This window comes from Diabrotica virgifera, chromosome 3 (genome assembly GCF_917563875.1).
Source record: "Diabrotica virgifera virgifera chromosome 3, PGI_DIABVI_V3a".
Taxonomy (NCBI): Eukaryota; Metazoa; Arthropoda; class Insecta; order Coleoptera; family Chrysomelidae; genus Diabrotica; species Diabrotica virgifera.
This window is the reverse complement of record NC_065445.1, coordinates 246,817,355-246,837,317: the sequence shown is the minus strand read 5'-3', so window position 1 is coordinate 246,837,317 and position 19,963 is coordinate 246,817,355. Positions and strand designations below refer to the sequence as shown.

At 32.1% G+C, this 19,963-nt stretch overlaps 1 protein-coding gene across 1 annotated transcript in view; it reads left to right on the top strand.

Moving 5' to 3' along the window:
- Positions 1-19,963, top strand: part of LOC114334269 (uncharacterized) — a 97,833-nt gene that overhangs the window by 42,263 nt on the left and 35,607 nt on the right. The window contains exon 5 of the mRNA XM_028284309.2: positions 4,152-4,450. Coding sequence (XP_028140110.2) covers positions 4,152-4,450 — 299 coding nt within the window. The remainder of the gene's footprint in view (positions 1-4,151; positions 4,451-19,963) is intronic.

Here is a 19,963-nt window from a genome sequence, read left to right as displayed (position 1 = left end):
TATTGCTACAGATAATATTTATTTTCATTCATGCAAGTATATTTCTGGTTTTCCAATTTCCTTCGAACATCTAATAAATACGTAGGTACACTGCAGAATATAAAAATGGAAAAAAATTTTGCACAAGAGTTTTCCAAAAATATGAGAAACATAATGATAGACTCATTCAAATTTTTAAAAGTATCGAAAAACGATTTAATCAAGGAAAATCGTCATCTACATCCGGCACTCTACCTACATCCTAGAAATTTTGATACAATTAAAAATGGTAATACTTATACCTTTGACGACATCTAAATCATTTATTGAAAAATTAAGAAATTTTTATCCTACCATATCTGCGACTGCAATTAGAGAAGAATTCGTTGATTTTGCTGATAAATAAATTGTATTAAAAATAGGATTTTGCAAAATACTGAAATTATAGATAGAAGATCGAGTTAATGAAGAATATGTTCAGTCTACAGAAAATATGAAGAATGATATTAATCTAAGTGATAATGAACATGAAGTAACAAATGACAATGTTGTTGATACCGTGAAAGCTTCACCTCCGTGTGGTACTGAAAAGTGTAAAAATTATATAGCTTGCTGTTACCCTGTCTTTCGTAAGCAAAACTTCTATCATTGTACTTCGACTAGGTAGGTCATTCGACCTACCTATGTAGCTAGTTCCAACTACTTTGGATTTGAAGTTTTTAACCTGATGATGGACTGATATGTCCGAAAACATTTGTTTTGTACTAGTGATGTACCCACTTAAAGTCCAACTTAGATCTTTTTTAGAAAATTTTAATAAATTATATACCATCTACTTACAAGAGGAGATTTTTACTTCCTTAGTAATCAAAGTTTTATGTTTGATTTACAAATAATTTATATTTTTGTATTTCTGTTTTTGTTTTATAAATAACGAGTAAAATATTCTTATAAATGGAAGGTAAAATGAGGATGAGAGGCCGCTTTTCTATAAATTCACCGGGCCGCTTGAAAAGTTCCAGCACGCCACTGATCGGGCACCCCTTGTTTAGAACAGCTAGGTGAAGTTCGACCTTATATCGTATCTTAGACTGATAGTTTCATAGATCATAAAATAAATTAGAAAATAAAACAGTGCCATTCCTAAACTAAATTATTTTTAAAAATAAAATAAAAATTCCATTTTTATTCAGTTGCAATGCGAAGGTAAAACAATCTTATTTTTCAATTAGAATACGGAGCGCAGTCCAGCCCGCTGAATCGACGATTTTCGACTCTTCTTGGAGTCTCATCGGAGAGAACAGTGGCGTGCTGGCCATATAAATGAATCGGTGCAATCACCGAGAGGCCGCGGCCTATTGAGGCCGATCAAATAATTTTTTTTCACAAAAAATTTTGGATGTAAAAAATTTTTTTTTTAATTTCTACTCGAATGATATTAACAAAACATTTCAAAAATATTTTATTTCCATACATAGTGTTCGAGCCATTTGAATAATATTGCAATAATTCCAGTTGTCTGTTTTATACACACCATGTATTTCAAAACGGTTAAAATTAAGACATTCAATTGAGCCATGAATAGGTATTATTCGGCTGATAATATAAACACAGACTTTTACACAAAATCCGACTCAGCAATTGTATACATTTTTTTTAGATAATAATATGTGTTTCTGGGAAAAGTTCTTAAGTATTTTTGGATGTTTTCGGTTTTGCTGAGTGGACAGAACCAGGTGATGTATTGCGGTTATCTTGAAATTAGCGAAGATAGATCCATTAGAAATATATGTATGTTTAATATAGATTTTATAATATTTTCTATAAATGGAAAAACAACTTAAAACAATCTGCTATGCAGACGATGCAATACTAATGTCTCAAAGTGAAGATGATTTACATCGTATCTCTCTCTCTCTCTCTCTCTCTCTCTCTCTCTCTCTCTCTTGTCGTTTCCCCATTACTGAGGATCGTGATTTCTTCCAGTATTCCTAACAATTTTATTCAATTGTCTCTATCTTCAGCTGCTCTAAGTGCTTTGCAGAATGACTTTCCAGCTGAATTCTTAATTTGGTCGGACTATCTAGTTGGTGATCGTCCTCTTGATCTTCTGCTCGGAACGTTTCCAGAAACAATTAATATCTCTAAACTATCGTCACCTCTGTGAACAACATGACCGAAGAATTGCAGAATTCGTTACAGACATATTGTGGACAGACTTTTTTTTAAGGTAAAAGGTAAAGTTATTTTATTTTTATTTTACTTTTTTTTAATTTCGAGTTGGTTTAGAATGAAAACGTTTGTCCTATGAGCTGTCCAAGTTATGCGCAGCATTCTTCTCCAGCACCACATCTCAAAGGCATCCGCTCTCAAAAGCACCACACTTGGACTCAAAGAGTCCAAGTCTCTGCCCCGTATAGAAATATTGAGAATACAAGGGCATTCACCAGTCTCATCTTGATATTTTGAGAGATAGATCTGTTTTTACAAACTTTAGTTAGGCGACTCATTGCGTTTTTTGCAATACCAATATGTCTCCTAACTTTTGCTTCACAGTTATTATCGTTAGTTGTACTAGACCCGAGATAGACAAAGGTGTTTACTACATATTTGGTATTCCTGTAACATGTTAGTTGAATAGTGTCGAATCTGTCGACCACCATTATTTTTGTCTTAGCTTTATTGATTTTCAGACCAACTTTACTGCTTTCGTACTCAACTCTTCGCAAAGGATCAAACATTTCTTACAACGTATGCTGCACCAATTTAACATAACCGCCAGAAAATTTAACATATTAATTTGCCCAAAAAAGACAAAATGCATGGTTATAACAGCAAATTCAATAATATGTAAATTGAAGCTGGAGGGCTAATAGAACAAGTGATGGAGTTTTAATAACTAGATATCACACTATCTAGCTGCGAAAGGGTCTAAACAGAAGTGGAAGATCAAGTGAATAGAACAAACAGAGCAGCAGGTTGTCTGAATGACACAATATGGAGAAATAAAAATATCGAAAAAGAAATGAAAGGCAGAATTTACAAAACAGTCATAAGACCAATAATGACATACGCGGCAGAAACACGACCCGACACAGAGAGGACAAAAAACCGTTCAAAAAATCGATGGTAAAACTCTATGGGACACAGAGCTAGAAGTACAGATATACAGCGGAAATTCAAGGTGGGCAATATTAACTGGATAAGAAACAGAAGAATAGAATGGAATGATCACATAGGCCGAATGACAACAAATAGAGTAGTAAGGACAGCGAGAGACGGTTCCCCAAAAGGAAGACGATAAGTGGGAAGACCACGAAAACGATGGAACGACAACTTACTAGAGGCACATTGAAAAAACAGACAGAGTCATGTTTATACAAATAGAAGAAGAAGAAGAAGAAGTATTTTTGTCTTATAAATAAGAAATAAAAATTCTGATAATAAAAGATAAAATAAGGATGGGAGGCCGCTTTTCTATAAAATCACCGGGCCGCTTGAAAAGTTCCAGCACGCCACTGGGAGAGAACGTAGGCGTGCTACTCCATACTCCAATTGACCAACACCGAGAGTTTATCCCCCACGCCGCAACTGACGTGAATGGACTAGGTGACTAGCGTCATCTGGCAATTGAAAGATTAGTAGTTTTCAATCCTAATAGCAATATTAAAAATAGTTAAAAATATTAAAATACTACTAACAGATTTTTAAATTGAAAACTTATTGGTCCATTTTCTTGGTAACACCTCCAAGGCTTCTAAAATTTGCAAGCCAGATGGATGCTGAAGCGAAGAAGACAAGAGGGAATTCAAAAACTTACAATTCACGACCCCGTCTGTTCAGCTGGTAAATTACAACAGAAAATGGACCTAGTTACTCAAATAAGTAACGACCAATATAAAAATAAAAATAAAATTCCATTTTTATTCAATTGCAATGGGAAGGCAAAACAATCTTATTTTTCAATGTAGGCCTGCTACTCCATACTCCAATTGACCAACACCGAGAGTTTATCCCCCACACCGCAACTGACATGAATGGACTAGGTGACTAGCGTCATCTGGCAATTGAAAGATGAAGTAGTTTTCTTTTTTAAAGATTGTTTTAAATTTAAGACTTTTAAATTTTTAAAGATAATTTTAAAGACTTTTTTAAATTATTTTTTCTTTTAGGTACAGCCAGAATGCCAAGAAGAGATCTAATTTAATTCGAGATCGCCCTGTCAAACCTATCGATCTTGCAGTGTATTGGGTTGAGTATGTAATCAGAAACAAAGATCTGTCTCATATGCGAGTTGCTGCTCTTGAACTAAGGTGGTACCAGTATCTCCTGTTAGATGTTATTTTAGTTTGGGGTTTAGGTGCCTTGGTTGTGATATTTATTTTATTACTATTTATTTATTCACTGTACTACTACACTGTTTACTCCATTTTAAAGAGTTTATTTTGTAAAAAAGAAAAAGTAAAAACGAATTGAATATTGTAGTAGGTACATATTATTTGAGTTTACTTCCTCCTCCTATTATGTATTTATGTAGGTACCACCTCTATTGAGGTTGGTGACCAGTATGACAAAGTCTCATCTTTTGTGTTTTGGAAAAAGCATAGGAATATGGAATTGATACCATTTGTTTGTGGATTTTAGATGTGCCTATGACAGTGTAGAGATAAGCTATTTCTTTGTGGCATTTTTATAATGAACTATTTTGATTGGGAAAAAAGCCACAATTAAATTGAAAAAATAATTTTATTAACGTTATGTCAACGTATTAGATAACGCTGAAAACGACATCCACATCGGATGTCGTTGTCAAAATACAAAATATTAATAAAATAAACAAAAATGTTGTTACTTACTAAAAAAAAATTCTTCTAATAATTTAATTTAATCTGACTCATTTATATTGGCAAATCAGACATATCATTTTAAAGTAGAAGACTTTAAAATGATATTGCCAATATTTATGAGTTGCGTTCCTGGAACGACTTTATTGAAAGATAGTTCGTTCGATTACATGAAATCAACTTTAACTCAAGAATATCCGTCACAAAAAATCATAGCATGTAATCTGTCTTTAAAAAGACAACCACATGCAACGGTGACAGTAAAATTCTTGCGTTAGTGATTCCATAGTAAATCACGAGGAGAAACCAGGCAAAAAACTCGTGATTTTATCCCTACATTGTAAGTATTTGTTCTTACATTTAGTTTACTCTCAAAACTAATACCAAATTCTGACTTTATATGTATGTTATTTTAAATTTTAAATTATATTAATAATATATAGATAAATAACTAATACTAAACTAAAATATGTACTATCCTCGATATGTTATTGACTTACTAATCGTGGTATTTTCTTTCCATTGATTTCCTCTTGTAGTATGGGTCACCACATCCTACTGCATTCTACCGAGGAATTTTCGACAGAATTGGTTTCATTTAGTATAATTAGAGCCGCTTCTTTGATTTTTCTCTTTTTACTATCTGTTTCTTTAAGGACTATACTTGAATCTCTCCACTGAGCTCTATGTTCATTATCCCATGCGTGTTGACATATTTGAGATCTATCAGATTCTCTATTTTTAATATAAGACTGATGTTCACTTATTCTAACGTTTAATGGTCTTGATGTTTCACCTAAACAAAATTTTTCGCATTCACAAGGTATTTTATAAATACAATTCTTTGTTCTTTCTTGTTCATTGTTAGGTTTAGTTTTAGATAAAATAGATCGCAATGTGTTTGTTGTTTTGAATGTTGTTGAAATGTTGAATTTATTTCCTATTGTTTTAAGTTTCTCGGATAGTCCTTTTATATATAGTATTGATATTTTCCTCGTATTATTTCTTGTCAATGTTGTAGGATCCCGTTCTAAGTTGTTCTGTTCCATTCGATCTAACCTTGAAAATTCCTTATTTATAAACGAATCAGTTTTTAATAAAACAGAAGCTATCAATTGTTTTTCTTCTAAAAATGAATTTTCATTAGAACAAGTAATTTTCGCCCTATCATATAAGGATTTAATGATTCCCTTTTTAACGTTGATGTTGTGACTTGATTTGTAATTTAGATATCTGTTGGTGTATGTTGGTTTTCTATATAAGCTTGAGTCTCATATCCATTATCCTTCTTTGAGGCTAAAACATCGAGGAAAGGAAGGGTGTTATTATATTTCCAGGGTCTTTTCCATTGTAAATTTTATTGTCTCTTCTTGATCGTTTATAATATTTAGGAATGTGTCCAACAATTCTGATCTATGAAGCCATATTGAGAACACGTCATCTACGTGTTTTTCCTCGTGATTTACTATGGAATCACTAACGCGAGAATTTTACTGTCACCGTTGCATGTGGTTCCCTTTTTAAAGATAGATCACATGCTATGATTTTTTGTGACGGATATTCTTGAGTTAAAGTTGATTTCATGTAATCGAAAATTTCAATAAAGTCGTCCCAGGAATGCAACTCATAAATATTGGTAATATTATTTTAAAGTCTTCTACTTTAATGCATAATATATGTCTGAATTACCGATATAAATGAGTCAGATTAAATTAAATTTTAATAAATAGAAGAATTTTGTAGGTACTGAGCAACAACATTTTTGTTTATTTTATTAATATTTTGTATTTTGACAACGACATCCGATGTGGATGTCGAAACGTTAATAAAATTATTTTTTCAATTTAATTATGACTTGTTTCCCAATCAAAATAGTTAAGTGTAGAGAGAAATGCATTAAAAAAGCCACGTTAGAATTCAATATCCCAATACATTTATTGAAATTGATGAAGGTGATCTGCTCCTCTCAACAGGAGTGTAAGGTTAGAGTGCAGGACGGAGTATTTAGAACTTTCCAGATACAGATAGGACTTCGACAGAGAGATAGCCCAACGTTGACTTCTATTCAACTTTGCCCTAGAGAAAGGTATTAGAGAGTCTAGAATATTAACCTTCCGATGACCAACCTTTTTTTGTTACACGGATGACCAAGGGGGGAAAATGATCCCAGGTCAAAAATGTCAAAAATGACAATTAACAAAAAAATGAAGTTCTTTTTATGGCATGGACTTTATGTCATTCAGCCAGTCACAACATGAGTATTAGTGTCATGTGTAGTGTGTATGTTCAGTAAGTGTCTTGTTACTTTGCAAAGTCGACGTCATTAGCGTAAAACTACTTGGAATTACACATAATAGACGGTATTTTACTAAACATCAACTTCATAATATATTTTTTATTCATAAAATATAGGGAATTTTTTTTATTTCAAAATATGAAGATATCTAGAATGATATTAAAGTCAAATAAAAAAATAATGAGTTAAGAATTGAAAATACTTTTGAATTTATTAAAGAAAAACATACGCTGGGGTCACAATTTCCCCCGCTTGGCGAAGGTTAAACAAGAGGAATCAGTATTTATTAATAGGATTGTAGGACTAGCATATGCAGATGACATCGATATGCAACGGCGTAACCAGGATCGGTGATCCTAAGGGGGGGGGGGGGGGTACAACTACTGAAGAGTCTCTAGGGGTATGGTGTTAAGTGTATAGAGCTTAAAGTGCATCCCAATGGGGGGGGTTATAACCACCAAATCCCCTCCTGGTTGCGCATATAAAAAGGTCTGGTCCAATTACCCCAGGCTGTGGGTGAAAAAACGTGATATAATTCAGGAATTTTTGAAACCTATCAGGTGTTGTAAAGGACGATGCCAGGAATAACTTCTACTAAAATGTAACCAAAAATATGGTGCGCTTTTTTTTCTATTGCGATTTTCATTTGTTAAATTTGCAATTTTTAATGATTTTTAATTTTGCAGCTTAGGATATTGATTTTAGAAAAAAACTGTTTAATAGAAAGTTGTAGTAAATTAAAAAACCTACAATTTGAGCTATGGTACGTTTAATTTCGTTAATTGGTTATTGCAAAACAGCCTGCGAAAAGTCCAAAATGGCCGTTTTTTACAATTGCATTATTTATTGTACGAATAATTTTTTTTTATTTTTTAAAGCTTTAAAATGAAGATCTTTCAATTCCAAACATAAAAAGCCAGATTAACGAATTTGTTGCTTAGATATTATAAATTGTTTATCCCAAGAGGTCAAATGTCGAAGGCTATAACTTTTTGAAAAAAAAATCGTAGAGAGTTAGTGAAACATCCAATCTCCTTCTAAAGAGTTATATTTTCATATTCTGATGTAAATAAATGCGTAAAACATTTTTAAACCTCTAATTTTTGGGCTTGAAAATAAGGGGGCAAATTTCGTTAAAAACATTTAGAGCTGAAGCGGCCCTGTACATCCTATGAGTTTTTAACTTACAGATTATTGTTGCTGAAGATGAAACGAAGATTTATAAAAAAATAAAAAATTTCTACGACCAACTGAAGCCGAGATAATTTTTGGGTTTGAAAATAAGGGGGCAAATTTCGTTATAAACATTTAGAGCTGAAGCGGCCCTGTACATCCTATGAGTTTCTAACTTACAGATTATTGTTGCTGAAGACGAAACGAAGATTTATAAAAAAATAAAAATTTTCTACAACTAACCGAAGCCGAGATAATTGTTTTTTTTTTAATCGTAGTGCCTTTATTTATAACAATTAAGAAATTATTTTACAGTCATTGGCTAAAGAAACACTTATGTTGTCCTAAAATAAAAATTAAATAAAATGTAATTACATTTAATTATTAAAAATTATTTTTTAAATCGGTGCTTTTGCAAGCGGCCGAATTTTGCAAATCGCCCGGCTCGCTTCAAATCCGCGCGCTCGGAAAATTTTTACGTAGCTTGTATTAAATATTGACAGAAAACAATTTAATAATATTACCATTATAATATACAGTCTATTTACCACTGTATCTGTTTTTCTTGATAAACTTTTATATGTGAAATCCAAAAAGAATAGTCACTACAAGAAGAAAAAGTTTTATATTGTATATTATAGTAAGAAGTAACATTATTATTGTTATATTTATATAACAATGAAAAAATTAAAAATATACTTATATATTTCATATATATGTATCATTTTTGTAATATTATTTTTTCAGAAATGAAATTTCACATATAAAAGTTTATCAAGAAAAACAAATACAGGTGGTAAATAGACTGTATATTATAATGATAATATTATTAAATTGTTTTCTGTCAAAATTTAATACAAGTTACGTAAAAATTTTTCGACCAGGCGGATTTGAAGCGAGCCGGGCGAATTGCAAAATTCGGCCGCTCGCAAAAGCACCGAATTTAAAAATAATTTTTAATAATTAAATGTAATTATATTTTATAATAATTTTTATTTTAAGATAACATAAGTCTTTCTTTAGTCAATGACTGTAAAATAATTTCTTAATTGTTATAAATAAAGGCACTACGACTTAAGAAAAAAAAATCAATTATCTCGGCTTCAGTTGGTTGTAGAAAATTTTTATTTTTTTATAAATCTTCAATTTGTCTTCAGCAACAATAATATGTAAGTTAGAAACTCATAGGATGTACAGGGCCGCTTCAGCTCTAAATGTTTTTAACGGAATTTGCCCCCTTATTTTCAAATCCAAAAGTTATCTCGGCTTCAGTTGGTTGTAGAAATTTTTTATTTATTTATAAATCTTCGTTACTTCTTCAGCAACAATAATCTGTAAGTTAAAAACTCATAGGATGTACAGGGCTGCTTCAGCTCTAAATGTTTATAACGATATTTGCCCCCTTATTTTCAAACCCGAAAATTAGAGGTTTAAAAATATTTTACGCATTTATTTACATCAGAATATGAAAATATAACTCTTTAGAAGGAGACTAGATGTTTCACCAACTCTCTACGATTTTTTTTCAAAAAGTTATAGCCTTCGACATTTGACCTCTTGGGATAAACAATTTATAATATCTAAGCAACAAATTCGTTAATCTGGCTTTACAATTTTTTTTATGTTTGGAATTGAAATATCTTCATTTTAAAGCTTTAAAAAATAAAAAAAATTATTCGTACAATAAATAATGCAATTGTAAAAAACGGCCATTTTGGACCTTTCGCAGGCTGTTCTGCAATAACCAAATAACTAAATTAAACTTACCATAGTTCAAATTGTAGGGTTTTTAATTTAATACAACTTTCTATTAAAAAGTTTTTCTCTAAAATGAATATCCTAAGCTGCAAAATTAAAAATCACTAAAAATTGCAAATTTAACAAATGAAAATCGCAATAGAAAAAAAAGCGCACCATATTTTTGGTTACATTTTAGTAGAAGTTATTCCTGGTATCGTCCTTTACAACACCTAATAGGTTTGAAAAATTCCTGAATTATATCCTGAAATCGACCTATTTTTCACCCACAGCCTGGGGTAAATCGTGTATGAGAAACATCAGCAGCAAAAAATGAAGCTACACATTAATACTAGTAAAACAAAGTAGGTATATAAAGATAACAAACAATAAGCAAGTAGCAAAACCCGACGATCTAACGGTTGAAACATATAAGTACTTTCGAAGGAGTAAGAAAGTTCATATATCTATATCTAGGCTCACAAATCAACCAAAGTAACACAATAGCTGCAGAAATCAAAAGACGTAAAAGACTATAAATTAGAGCATTACTATGATTGAAGAAACTTTTAACATCAAACATAGTCACAAAAAGAACGAAAATATTCATATACGTAACTCTTATCAAGCCCATCCTCACTTATGCATCAGAAACGTGGACGATGACAGAAAGTAATGAAGAACGTTTACGCTGTTTTGAACGTAAAATCCACAGAAATAGCGTACACTTTATAATTGGGCTTTAACTCCTTTATAGTGAACCTGGTATTGTTAAGTATTGCCTGTTTTTGCAAGCAATCCTATTTGATGTCTCTTTTAGGTGTCCGTAATTTATTTAACTTTTTTAAACTAATAGCGACATCTAATGAAGAAAAATGAAGTCAGGGTCGATAGCGGTTAAAGTAAACTGTAAATTCAAGCTCAACACGCTATTAAATGAAGTAAGTAGGTATCTTAGAAATTTTGAAATTTTGGATTTAAAAAATAAGTTTTGTGACATTTTTTTCTAATTGTTGATAGATGGCGCCTTAATCGGAAAAAAGATTTATCATGATTTTCTTTTTTACAATGATGAGAATGATGATACCCTACTAAGAAAATTACGGAAACGGTCTACCTCGCGGAAAAAACTAACTGTCAACTAAGTGACACTTAGTAGTCATCGTTGACCGAAGATGGTTGATTGGGTCCTCGGGTAGAGTTTCACCATGTTCCCAGAGGTTTAATCTCTGAACATCGGCGTTTAGCCTTTTTAATTTTATTTTAACATAATGTAGATTTATTTATAATCACAACCATTATTTGGTTCTAGGGCTGTTTTGCAAGTATTCAGATTCACTGATGATGGACCGCTAGGTTTGAAAACGTTCTGATGAACTCATTTTATTGAATCCATTGGGATTCTAAAAATTTTTAGTAAATATACCTTTTACATAGAAGTGGTTTTTACTTCATGTTCCAGTTTGTGTAAATAAATCTAATATTTAAAACCAATTTATCCAAAAGACACTAATACTGTTATTCATATATTTCTTAATGGTGAATAAATAAAATAAAGGCATACCTTTTCAACAATAATATAGAAATCATTAACGATTTTTACTCCAACAAATCCAGTTGTGAAGGCTTTTATGTGCCTGAAGGCTTTTGTATGCTTTCATCTGCTGCTTAAAGTAACTAGTAACTGTGAGACTCTACCAGATATGTATAAATATGTATCTATAATAGCATTATAATAGTAATTGATGGAATATGCACTTTACTGTAAAATCCAATTCTGATGACTGAATAGGGAACTTGCACATTTTTTTTGTTACATAATAATGTTCAGTTTTGTTTAAAAATGAGATTTCCAAAATTTCACGCTTCAAAAACTCGTAATAACTTAGAAATACATATTTAAAGTCTTCTGCGGTATAAAATAGTTCATACGACCCGTGACGTCACATAGTTTTACATTAGTTATTATTATGGTTATATTTCGCTGTGTCTAGGTACACTCTAACGTGTACGCAAATAAAAAAGTTAGGTACACGCGAATTAAACTTGATCAAGCCAGTGACTTCATGATTTAACGTGCGCAGTGACTGTATATTTTGGTACATGCTATTTTGATATGTTTAGTGTTTGTTTGATAGAAAAATACTTGTTAAGGGAAGGGAAGCAGAACTATTTAGATGTTTCAAACTTAATTGTAATAAATCAATGTATATATAAAAGTATATATTTAGGTTAGCAAAATAAATATATGTATTTAGTTGATATGACACGTACAAAATATTGCTAAAATAATTTTTATACGTAAGTTAATTATTATAATCAACTATTCTAAATGGGAAATAAGCCACAATTTAACTAAAAAAATGATTTTTTTAACGTTTCGACGTCCAAATCGGATGTCATTCTCAAAATACAAAAATTAGTCAGATTAAATAAATTATTAGAAAAATTTTTTACTAAGCAACACCATTTTTGTTTAATTTAATAATATTTTGTATTTTGACAACGACGTCCGATTTAGACGTCGAACCGTTAATAAAATCATTTTTTGGTTAAATTGTGGCTTAGTTCCCATTTAGAATAGTTGATTACAAAAATGCCACAAGGATAATAGCTTCAGAACAAGTTAATTATTATTGTGGAAGCTTTAGGTCTTCTTTTTATTTTAATCTTTTACGGTAATACATACTATTTCATTTATAACTAAAAAAAAATATTTATTAATTTATAGTCTCTTATCTTTTTCGTACTGTTTTAAAATGTTCTTAAACTCATTAAAAGAACTAAATAATTGTCCACACTCCGTAGTTAATTTAAAAACAAACACTAAACAAATAAAAAATAAGAAATCACTGACACTCTAACTTTTTTATTTGCGTACACGGTAACGTATACCTAGACACAACCTTATATTTAGGTATATTCTTCTTCTCCTTCTTTAGTTTATTGGCCTCCACCTACTTGGGTATTTGGCAAGCTCATCGTCGTGGAATAAGTCAAAAATATTTATATTCTAATGACATTTATCGTATGTCATTGTAATAATATATATGAGTTTGTTAAAATTGTAGTTTTATACTGTTTTTGAAGGAAAGGAACGAAGGTTTACTATTGAAAATAAAACCATTTTGTAAAAGTACGAATTTTTCTATGAATAGTTCAAATGATCAAAAACACTTGTAACGTCACATAAATGTATTTTCTACTGACGTTTATAACGTCTAATTTAAAATTCTGTTTACTTTATTGGAAAAATGTAAATGTAAAACCAAGTGACGTCACGAAGCGTTTTGGACAACCTGTTTTAATTTGAATTTTTAATCGTCTTTAGCGGCCAAACGAAAGACAAACAAAACTTTTTTATCTTTGATACATGTTTTAAATTATGTTGTGTTGTGATTTATAACATTTTTTTCGAATTTAAAAATTTATGCAAGTTCCCTATTGTATATGGATCTAAATCTCCAATTATTTTCAGGTTCAATGAATATCTAAAACAATAAAAGAAATAATGTTATTGCTTGCAAAATTCATCATTATTGATAAATATCAGGGAAAATGAACAGTAAATAAAAATTGTTTCGCCTACCTTTTTCTCCAACATTTGGAGTTTCCAATAATAATTTCCTTAAATAATTACTTTGCATTGTGGTAAAGTCATAAAATTCACAAATTACAAACAAAAGTTTTAAAAAATACACAAAAAAAACAGCCAACAAAATCCAAATGAATCCAAAATATGAAACGACGATACAAACATAACCTATAACCTTTGTTTTGTTTTTGTAACTTTTAAGCTTCTCCCAATTTCGTGACGTCAGCCGTCAGACTTCGGCTGTCTGAAATGAAAATGTCTTTTAAACGTATTTTAACGTCATTAATTTTACGTATTTAAAATTACCTACAAAAGACGTCCGTATGACGTAATGTTCAACCACGTGTGTATATTCAACCAAAAACTGACGTTTCCTCGACATTATTGACCTCTCTTGGTTGCCTGGGAAGTTAGTTGGAGGAAAACTAAAGGAGTTTTTTTGCCGATTACAATACCTCTCCAGAACATGACACTTCTTCCTTAAGATGTGAACATATTTGGCAGATTCCATTCTTGCTTGTCTTCCTCGCCCTCTACTTACATGAATTCGTCGGTCATCTGGTTTTAAACAAATTATGGTTTCGTCTGAAAATAGCACATTTTGCTAATTCCCAATGTTCCAGTTTTGGTGTTGAAGACAGCAATTTAGGTGATTATTCATGTACTGCCTGGATAAGTCGGTAAACTGTAACTGTCTCCTGTGTGTACCTATATCTACCCCTTGGACACGAACTCGTTTTCTTACCAAAATAAAAATGCTATACCATGTTTATTCAGTGCAATGCGAAGGGCCCAAAACAATCTTATTTTTCACTTAGAATACGGAGCGCAGTCCAGCACTCTGAATCGACGATTTTTCGACTCTTATTGGAGTCTCATCGGAGAGACGTAGGCCTGCTGTTCCATACTCTGAGTGACCAACAATGAGAGTTTATCCCCCACACCGCAACTGACGTGATGGATCAGGTGACTAGCGTCATCTGGCAATTGAAAGGTTAAGGTAAAGTTTTTAATCCTAATAGCGACATTAATAATATTGAAAAATATTAAAAATATTACTAAAACATTTTTAAATTGAAAACTTATTGGTCCATTTCCCTGGTGACACCTCCAAGGTTTCTACAATATGCAAGCCAAATGGATCCTGCAGTGAAGACATATTTTTAATATTTTTCAATATTATTAATGTTGCTATTAGGATTGAAAACTTTACCTTACCTTTCAATTGCCAGATGACGCTAGTCACCTGATCCATTCACGTCAGTTGCGGTTTGGGGGATAAACTCTCGTTGTTGGTCACTCAGAGTATGGAGCAGCAGGCCTACCGTCTCTCCGATGAGACTCCAATAAGAGTATCTGTTTTGCCTTCGCATTGCAACTGAATAAAAATGGTATACTTAATTATTTATATGGGAAATAAGCCACAATTAAAATGGAAAAAATAATTTTATTTAACGTTTCGACGCCCAAATCGGGTGCCGTTGTCAAAATACAAAATATTACTAAAATAAACTAAAGTGTTGTTGCTAAGCAAAAAAATTCTTCTAATAATTTATTTAATCTCACTCATTTATATTGGCAATTCAGACATATATTATACAATTTTAAAGTAGAAGACTTTAAAATGATATTGCCAATATTTATGAGTTGCGTTCCTGGGACCGACTTACTGAAAGATAGTTCATTCGATTACATGAAATTAACCCCAACTCAAGAATATCCGTCATAAAAAAATATAGCATGTGATATGTCTTTAAAAAGACAACCAAATGCAACGACAGTAAAATTCTCGCGTTAGAGACTTCATAGTAAATCACAAGGGAAAACCAGGAAAAAAAAACCTTGTGATACTATCCCGACATCGTAAGTATTTGGTCTTAAATTAATTTACTCTCAAAAAATAATACCAAATTCTGACTTGTAACATGTTTAAATTATAAATAATATTAATAATACTAGATATAATAATACTAAAATATAAAATATGTACTAGCTCGATATTATTGACTTATTAATCTTGGTATTTTCTTTCTATTGACTTCCTCTTTCAGTATGGGTAACCACATCCTTACTGCATTCTACCGAGGAATTTGCGACACAATTGGTTTCATTTAGCATAATTAGAGCCGCTTCTTTGATTTTTCTCTTTTTACTATCTGATTCTTTCAGGACTATACTTGAATCTCTCCACTGAACTCTATGTTCATTATCCCATGCGTGTTGACATATTTGAGATCTCTCAAATTCTCTATTTTTAATATAAGATTGATGTTCACTTATTCTAACGTCTAATGGTCTTGATGTCTCACCTAAATAAAATTGTTCGCATTCACAAGGTATTTTATAAATGCAATTCTTTGTTCTTTCTTGATCATTGTTAGGTTTAGTTTTAGATAGAATAGATCTCAATGTGTTTGTTGTTTTGAATGTTGTTGAAATGTTGAATTTATTTCCTATTGTTTTAAGTTTCTCGGATAGTCCTTTTATATATGGTATTGATATTTTCCTCGTATTATTTCTGGTGAATGTTGTAGGATCCCGTTCTAAGTTATTGTGTTCCATTCGATCCAATCTTGACAATTCCTTATTTATAAACGATAAAGGATAATCATTTTTTAATAAAACAGATGTTAACAATTGTTTTTCTGCTAAAAAGGAATTTTCGTTAGAACAAGTAATTTTGGCTCTATCATATCATATAACAGAATAACTTAGAACGGGATCCTACAACATTCACCAGAAATAATACGAGGAAAATATCAATACCATATATAAAAGGACTATCCGAGAAACTTAAAACAATAGGAAATAAATTCAACATTTCAACAACATTCAAAACAACAAACACATTGAGATCTATTCTATCTAAAACTAAACCTAACAATGATCAAGAAAGAACAAAGAATTGCATTTATAAAATACCTTGTGAATGCGAACAATTTTATTTAGGTGAGACATCAAGACCATTAGACGTTAGAATAAGTGAACATCAATCTTATATTAAAAATAGAGAATTTGAGAGATCTCAAATATGTCAACACGCATGGGATAATGAACATAGAGTTCAGTGGAGAGATTCAAGTATAGTCCTGAAAGAATCAGATAGTAAAAAGAGAAAAATCAAAGAAGCGGCTCTAATTATGCTAAAGGAAACCAATTGTGTCGCAAATTCCTCGGTAGAATGCAGTAGGATGTGGTTACCCATACTGAAAGAGGAAGTCAATAGAAAGAAAATACCAAGATTAATAAGTCAATAATATCGAGCTAGTACATATTTTATATTTTAGTATTATATATCTAGTATTATTAATATTATTTATAATTTAAACATGTTACAAGTCAGAATTTGGTATTATTTTTTGAGAGTAAATTAATTTAAGACCAAATACTTACGATGTCGGGATAGTATCACAAGGTTTTTTTTTCCTGGTTTTCCCTTGTGATTTACTATGAAGTCTCTAACGCGAGAATTTTACTGTCGTTGCATTTGGTTGTCTTTTTAAAGACATATCACATGCTATAATTTTTTTATGACGGATATTCTTGAGTTGGGGTTAATTTCATGTAATCGAATGAACTATCTTTCAGTAAGTCGTCCCAGGAACGCAACTCATAAATATTGGCAATATCATTTTAAAGTCTTCTACTTTAAAATGTATAGTATATGTCTGAATTGCCAATATAAATGAGTGAGATTAAATAAATTATTAGAAGAATTTTTTTGCTTAGCAACAACACTTTAGTTTATTTTAGTAATATTTTGTATTTTGACAACGGCACCCGATTTGGGCGTCGAAACGTTAAATAAAATTATTTTTTTCATTTTAATTGTGGCTTATTTCCCATATAAATAATTAATCATAAAAAATGCCACAAGGAAATAGCTTCAGAACAACAAAAATGGTATACATCTTTATATTAGTGTTACTTCTATAAAGTAACCAGGTGCATTTTCCGTTGGAACTTTACCAAGCTGCAGACGGGGGTTGTGAATTGCATAGTGTAGAATTCCTTCCCTTTTGTCTTCACTGCAGCATCCATTTGGCTTGCATATTGTAGAAGCCTTGGAGGTGTCACCAGGGAAATGGACCAATAAGTTTTCAATTTAAAAATCTTTTAGTAACATTTTTAATATTTTTCAATATTATTAATGTCGCTATAAGGGTTGAAAACTTTACCTTACCTTTCGTTTTCTTATCGTTTTAACTGAAACAGTTACACCTGTAACTTCCAAAAGCTGCCTTTGGAGGACAATGGTTGCTTGGACAATGAAACGATCGTGGCAAGCCGTTGTTACTTTTTAGAGACTTTGCCTTTCTATATCTTTAAGGACTTTAAGCTTTCCTAATTGCTGATACCTATAACATAGGTTTTGGACACAACGCCCTGTATTACGCTTACCACTGCAGCTTTGTTCATTGCTCCACAATACCAGTAATCTTTCCACTTTGCATGTCCTGATAACCCCAAATAAAGCAAAAGTTAGTTTATTTATTTTCGTTAAATTTGGGTACAACTAAAGCAATAAATAATCTATAACCTACCGAACTGTGCCATCTGCTTGTCTTATCGGTTTGTTTGTTTTCAATAAACACCTTTATTCTTCAAAACAATAACAAGTTTTTTCAAAAGAAATAAATATTGGTTTGAAATACGTGGCGATTCCATATGAGTATGTATGTATAGGTACAGAGTGGGCCAAAAAAATAGTCCACCTCGATGTTAGGCAGTATTTATTAGATTTTAAGGAAATGACGAAACAGGTCGATTTTTGATCTAAGGGGGACACATTTTTACGGTAAATACATCTGTCATTTGTCAACCCCCTCCCTTCCACTTCCCCAACCCCCTTTTTTTAATAGGGAATATATACCATGTGCGGCACATCCTTAGAAAGGCATTTAGATAACATATTCAGACATAATGATTGTCCACAATTTTTTTGCGATATTTGCACCGTATTTGGAAAAAAAGTCTTACCTATTCATTTAAAGTACAAAACCTCTTAAACAGACAAATGACAGACGTGTGTATATTAAAAATGTGTCCCCCTTTGAACAAAAATCGACCTGTTTCGTCATTTCCTTAAAATCTAATAAATACATACTGCCAAATATCGAGGTGGACTGTTTTCATTGGCCTACCCTGTATATGTATATACAAAGAGGTTCAAAATTGTGGAATAAATTCATTTTTTCGAAAATAGGCCACTTTGGAGAAAAATGAGGTACTATCCCTATTTGATATCCAAATGGAATGGTCAAATCAAGCCAAATACCTAGGTGTGATGTTGGACAAAAGGCTGACCTTTACACAACACGTGAAACAAACGATCAACAAAGCTAAAACCCTTAGGAGTCAACTCTCATCGCTAATAGGTCGAAAGAGTAAACTGAGATTTAAGACAAAGATTAGGGTGGCAAATTTTATAATTTTGCCAACACTAATATACGCCTCAGCCGCATGGGGGCACACGTGTAATACCAACAAGAAAAAAATACAAACCATCCAAAACCACATGATCAGGGAAGCTCTAAATATACCTAGATATGTCACATTAAGATACGTATTTGAACATACGCAACAAAAGAAAGTCCTGAGAATGATAGACGAAAGAGCACACGAAACATTCAACAATATCAGGAACCATCCTAGCAGATTATTAAGTGAATTGACTTACTATGACGAAAACCAAAGAACGGTACATAGACGGCCCAGACAGCGAGACAGCAGTTAGCTGGATATAGAGAAAACCCTTAAAAATGAAGAATTGAGATAGTCACAGGCTAGTCGAAACAAAAACATCGCCCTTTAGTCACTAAGTACCCTTCAGGTAGGTCAAATGTACCATAGTCGCGGAAGTTGAGCACTGAGGTCACGTACCGACAGACGTGGGCTTGATGGGCACATCTTGCGGGCGCTCAGCCGTCGCGTCGAGGAGAACAAAATTTATTTTGCCAATTCGGCGGCTGAGTGACCGAGCACACACGGTCTGTACAGCGAGACACCGATTTAGGTCGGTGCCTTGATGTCTGGAACACATTTTTTTAGAACACAAGTCATTAATAGGGAGAACACAAATTAACTAAGTCATTAATAGGGAGAAAAACTCTTCTAGCTATCCCTAAAATCAGGTGGCTTAACCACATGAAGTAATACAGAGGACGTCCCATTACCCAGGGCATCCAAAGTAACGTTAAGTTCAACGCCTCCCCATTCGGTATGTCCTTCGATGGGAAGGGGTGGTGGTATAGTTTGGGGGTCAGATAGGTACCACTCCATTACGGATTACGGGGTGTGACCGGTCTGATCTTCGGACATGTGGGTTGGCTTTTCCAT